Below are 6,000 nucleotides of genomic sequence, written 5' to 3' on the forward strand. Positions count from 1 at the left end.
TAATAATGTCCCTGTTGGATGTGAGGCAGATTGTGGAGAGATTGTGCAAGAGAGATGTCAGCTCCATAATCTCTTCATCCTTTAGATGCCTTCTAAATTGGATGTCCCAAGAGTTGTCTATTGAAGACCAAAAGTCTTGTACAGTGCCCAATTTTCTATTGTGCAAGGCAAAAAGTTGGGGGTATGTGTTGCATGTGTTGCAGAGGGGTTATGTGTTGAGCCAAATATCTTTCCAGAATCTTGGGAGGGAGCCTATACCACTTTGTATGCTATTCTGTCAAAAAACAGGGGCTTATGGTTGTCAATGTCCCTCCACAAACCCTTGGTTCGGTTTGGTAGCTGGTTTCGGTGGTCTGTGATGGCGTATTTTGCTACAATAACTTTCCTCCATAGGGCAGAATCCTCCCTAAGAAATCTCCAGCTCCATTTGGCAAGACAGAATTACACTACAAAGTTCAAGAACATAGTTAAACTTTTTAACTTTTTAAAATTTAAAGACTAAATAGACACGACTACCAAAACTTATAAACTAAATTTGTTATTTACCAAATTTGTTATTTACCGTTGGGCTAAAGTTGAAAAAATAGGTGCAGTATATATATTTTTGAAATATTGAATTATATTTTTAATGATTTTTACGTTTACTCTTCTTCTACCTCTTTCTAACGAACAAAAACTCTTTTCTTCATAAATACTTCACGATCTCTCTTTCAACTTTTCAAACTGTTCGAATCATCATTGTCATTACCACTATAAAGAAGCTAACTCTAATCACCTCATCTACTTTCAGGTCTCCAGAGGTCGTTACAGCGAAGAGCCTCTCGTTTAATGGCCCCATTCAGGCCATTGGACCTCTCTTTGCCATCATTGGCAGCCTTATCTTCCCATTCATTTGGAGTGACATGGAGGTTGTCGGAGGTACACCATCATTGGCTTTCTTGTCTTCTTCGTCTACTTTGAGGTCGTGGGTTTGATGGTCATTTTGTTTATGGACAAGTTGCACAAACTACTATGTATTGTTACAATTGCACCTTTAAATTTTCAATTGTAGCAATCTAACTCTTAAACTTTTCTGAGTGAAAAATTTTGATACAGATCATCATATCGCTCTCTTCCCTGATTAATGTGAGCCTTTCTTTGTCCACCGACTCTAAGAACAATCTCCCCCTATCCTTAGTAACCTACCTAACCTCCTCCCCAATTTGTGCCTACCAACAAAAATGGAAGAGAGCAAAACACCCATTAAAATTATAGAACTCGTCAAAGAAGTGGAAAAAAAAAAACAGAGAGGAGCAATTGTCCCTATTTCAAAATTAAAATTTTAAAGGGACAAGTGACGGTCGCTTTGTTCTTACCTAGGAGAGCTGTAGGTAAAGAAGTTCAATTAAGGCTGACTAAGCTTATGCTGGTCGTAGGTAAAGAAGTTGAAGAATCATATAGCTTATGTTGGTCGTGGGTTAAGACATTGAGGAGCAGATTTATCGAAGCTGTTCGACCATATTAAAGTAGCCGAACTAGAGAAGTTATTTTCAGTAGCATGAATGAATGAAATTTTTAAATAGAACCAAATTTTATTATTATTATTATTATTATTTTAATTTAAAGGTTTAATGTTTACCATTGAAAAGTTAGTTTACGATTTACCATTTTTTCTAATTTCAGTCGGAGTCTCGGCTGTCCTTTATCAACTTAAATGTAAATTTGCTGGTTTGTAATTTTAAAAGGTTCATTTGGATCTTTTTTTTTTTTTTGTCCTCCTCGTTCATTTTGATCATTGTACTTTGAAGCCATCAAAATATTTGTTTTGATCATTATACATTTAAAAAGTGATCATATTGATCCCTAAATTTTATTTTTAATCTTATTTTTTCTATCAGAATTTTAACACGACACCAACTACCTTCAATATATTTATTAAAATGTAACCATAACTTTTACATCAAGAAGTTTTTGTTATGTGTAGAATTTATATTTTAAATTTTATATGTAGGAACTAAGATGATCACTTTTTAAAAGTAAAGAATAAAAATAAACATTTTAAAAGTACATAGCTTAGAATAAACAAAACTATAATTATAGAAACCAAAATAGTATTTTAACCGATAGAGATAGAAAAATTTAGAGGTGAAAATTTTATTCTAAAACAGAAGTTCGAGCATGCATAATAGTGAGGTCAGATGATACATGGAAACACAAGTCAAGCCATATCATCACATTTTAGTATCTTTTTGCAACATTCTCATATTCACTTCTCACTTTATTTCATAAATATATATTAAGGAAAAGCTAGAGATAACCCTTTTCTTTGCAGCTTTGAATTGCTCCCTCAAATATCTCATCAATCCCATATTTGTATTCGAAACCAGTATCCAAAAGCTTCTTCGACGAGATCATATGATTGCTGACTTTGACATAGGTTTTGACATCTTTCAAAGACCTGCAACCAAGTTCGACAAGTAAAGCCTCTATTTTTATATGGGTTGTGTTTGTTTAGCCTATAAACTTTGAAAAGTTTTAAGTATATCTTCATACTTTTTAATTATGATTCTACATAAGTCTTTGATGTCAACTAAACGACGATGCAACATGACAAGTGAATAAATGTTGACTAATTTGACATAACACTACATACAAATGATTAAGAATATAAGATAAATACTCTACCATTTAACAAGGATCATGCAACATAACCAAAATACGACATGGAAGACAAATAACTTTATATATACAAATTGAGCAAATTATGTGGCGTATACTATAAAAAGAGATTTGATATCTTGCTCTAAAAAGGGTAGTTCCAAGTTATATTTTATTATATTATTAATGACTACCTTCTGTCATAGGTCAGTCATGTGCTAAATTAGTCATTGTTTGTTCGATGGAATAGGTTAATGGTGAATAAATAGACACAACTCTTTAAATTTTAAAAACTAAATAGACACAGGTATCAAAAGTTCATAAAGCAAATTTGCAATTTAATATTTTTTTAATCATTTCATAAAGGAGAAAAAAGACTTATAATGACTTCGAAAACCAATAAGCAAATAAACTCACTCAAGAGATGGTATCTGAAATTTTGGGTATTTGGCTGAAAAGAATTTAGCCATTTCCTCCAATGTCATTTTGTGAGAAGTGCAAACATATCTTCCGTTCGCATTTGGATGTTCGAAAAGAAAAATGTGTGCTCTGGCCACATCATCTACATGCACCATGTTTATATTTAAAAGGAATCCATATAATGCCTCGGTACCTGCACATATGAATTTTGAGTCATGATTCTTGTTTATCTTTGTCGTTAACACTATCAATAAAATACCATTGTAACATGCTCATTAGTTGATTAAGATATATGTTATGTTAAGCTAACTCACCCAAAATTAATCTAATAAGTATCACATCAATATTTTTCACATAATTGACATGGAGTTAAAACTTTAGTTAAATTTCAAATACAGTCCCTAAACATTAATAGATCTCTAAACTTAAGAAAAGTGTCTAAATAGATCTTGAAACAATCAATTTTGTATCTAACAAAGCATGAACTTTAGGAAGTGTCTGGTGGGTACTAACAACTTTCAATTTTGTGTCTATTAGATCCAAGATTTATTAAACAATGATCAATTTTGTGTCTACCAAACCTATCAGAGGTTTTTAAAGTTCAAAGACATTTTAGACCTTTTTTAAAGTTTTAAGATCTTATTAGACACCTTATAAAGTTCCATGACCACATAACCATGAAAGTTCATGGATCATGTTAATAACTTACCCTAAAACTTTTTAAAGTTTGGAGCCTAAAGACTAAAGAGACACATTATTTAGGTTTAAATACCATTCGTTCTTGGTACTTTTGGCTTTAATTCATTTAATTTCATTTTTGTCCCCATACTTTTAAAATGACCATAACTTTTAATTTTTGTTCATTTTAATCCCTATAAAAAGTGACTATTTTGGTTCCTATTTCTAAATATTTACACAAACTATATATACCATCAACGTTCTAAAAGTAAGAACCAAAGGAGAAAGTAAAAAGAACCAAAATAATGCTTAAACTCATTATTTAATAAAGATGCAAGTAGAATTATGTCTCCAGCAAGCCAGTAGGATTCAATGAAAGTTGTAACAAATTATAGTAAGATAAACATTAAAAGATCATGAAACAAAAAGCAACATAAAAATTACCGAAAGGCAGAGCCAGTGTCCTCACGACAGAGCCGGGAAGCTTAGGACAAATGAAAGGACCAGTAATGCAAGTTGGAAGAACAGTGACAACTTCCAATCCATGTTGTTGGGAGAACTCAAGAGCTGCTCTTTCAGCCAATGTCTTGGAAATTGCATAAGATCTTAAAAATGGTACTTGACCATTAATGACATCAACGTCACTCCAACAGCTTTCATCCAAAAAATCCACTTTGTTGGGAGTAAACAGTATACAAGATGCACTAGAAGTGTATACAACTCGTTTCACTGTTTTGGAATTCAGGGAAATTTTCAAGATCCCCAATACTCCATCGATTGTTCTTCTTTTCACTGTTTCGATAGGTTCTTTGTCCCCATGACTTGTGTTAGCAAGATGAAAGACTCCAATGCAACCTTCAATGGCAGGGCCAAAACTGTCCGGATCGTCGAGATCGGCATGGTAGATCTGGAGTCTTTCCGATGCTTCGGGTAGATTTGTGAGAAAGCTATAGTCTCTTTTCTTCTCTGCTCAATGTCAAATTGTAAACAAGTTTAGACGAGGAATTAGGAAGAGCTTGTTTGTTCTAGCTTCCTCGTTCCCATTTCATGCACCACAAGGCCATTATTTAGTTTCATACAACTTGACACAAGTTATATTAGTTAATCTAATGCGCCTCCACACACAAAATAAAGAAACAGAAATGGGAAAAAAGTTTCCAAAAATTGGTTCACTGGAAACCTTTCTCAAAATTTAGAAACGAGAAACCGCCGACATGAAACAGGATTAGGAAACGGAAACGTTATCAAACTTGCCCACAACAGCCCTTATCTTGTTTCTTAATTCCAATTTTTAAAACCATTCTCAAAATTGTATAAAAATAAAAAAAAACGTTAACAAACAAACCCGAAACAAGCTACGCCTTAAAATCTTCTCTGTTGTTCATGAATCATGAACAATCGAAGTTATAGAGGTGTGGCAAAGGGGTGGTTTACCTGGGTCGGATCTTACAGTGGCATTGACAGAGTAGCCACTCTCCAAAAGCTTCTTCACGAGCCATGAGCCAACGAATCCAGTGGCTCCGGTTACACAAACTTTGCCCTTCGCCCCGCCTTCCATTTCTGGTTTTGTGTTTCTTTGCCGTCTGCAGATTCAATTATACTGAAAAATGCGGCCATTTCTATTTGGGAGTTAAAATCTTAATCTACTCTGATCAGTTGAATTGATTGGGACGACAACAAATAAAATAATTGGTGTAATTGGAGATAAGGTTTAGGGTTTATGGCTGTCGTTTACCACGCGATACTTCTGCTCTGCTGATTGGGGGACACTACACAAATTTTGGGGTTTTTATTTTCTGTTTACTGTTTTAAAAAAAATAAAAATCATATATTTGATAAATGTTTTTTGTTTTTTAGAAAAATAAAAAATTAAATATGTTTCATAATTATTTTTTGTTTTCTGATTTTTAAAAATCAGATAGATAAACTCATTCTAGTTTTGGGGTAAATTTTAAGTTCCCATCTCTATCTCATTCTTATGAGAATTTAGATCCAAGTAGAAAAATACTTGTTTGGGGATGAGAATCTTCGAAGAAAATTTTTATTTAGAATTTAAAAATTAAAAATGAGTAATAAATACATAAAAATTATATCAGAAAGCAAAGAAACTCAACGAAGAAATATATATGCCTAGATACTTTATTCTATGGATAAAGGATCTAATTGATAGAAGAAGCACCGTAAAGATCAATTAGTCAGGTTTTTGGCCGATACAATAAAAACTACTTACTTATATCATGATATAAGATCAAAATGAAGGAATCC

General features: G+C 32.9%; 1 protein-coding gene across 1 annotated transcript; it reads right to left on the bottom strand.

Annotated features, from left to right (window-relative positions):
• Positions 1-2,109: 2,109 nt before the first annotated feature.
• Positions 2,110-5,399, bottom strand: LOC111018433 (vestitone reductase). The gene is made up of 4 exons (XM_022294515.2): positions 5,170-5,399; positions 4,180-4,701; positions 3,055-3,250; positions 2,110-2,437 (listed from the first exon to the last, which is right to left on the bottom strand). The coding sequence occupies exons 1-4, from the start codon at positions 5,291-5,293 to the stop codon at positions 2,287-2,289; spliced, it is 993 nt and encodes a 330-aa protein (XP_022150207.1). The 5' UTR covers positions 5,294-5,399; the 3' UTR covers positions 2,110-2,286.
• Between the last annotated feature and the right edge of the window lie 601 nt (positions 5,400-6,000).

This window comes from Momordica charantia, assembly GCF_013281855.1.
Source record: "Momordica charantia cultivar OHB3-1 chromosome 7 unlocalized genomic scaffold, Mcharantia_2.0 BLBB01000007.1, whole genome shotgun sequence".
NCBI classification, from domain to species: domain Eukaryota; kingdom Viridiplantae; phylum Streptophyta; class Magnoliopsida; order Cucurbitales; family Cucurbitaceae; genus Momordica; species Momordica charantia.

What these genes read in the sequence shown, in the direction of transcription:
- LOC111018433 (XM_022294515.2), bottom strand. Translation starts at nt 5,293, where the DNA reads ATGGAAGGCGGGGCGAAGGGCAAAGTTTGTGTAACCGGAGCCACTGGA. An exon ending in CACTGTAAGATCCGACCCAG is followed by an intron (nt 4,702 to 5,169) that starts GTAAACCACCCC and finishes GACATTGAGCAG; the next exon opens with AGAAGAAAAGAGACTATAGC. An exon ending in TTTCAGATACCATCTCTTGA is followed by an intron (nt 2,438 to 3,054) that starts GTGAGTTTATTT and finishes ACTTGGTTGCAG; the next exon opens with GTCTTTGAAAGATGTCAAAA.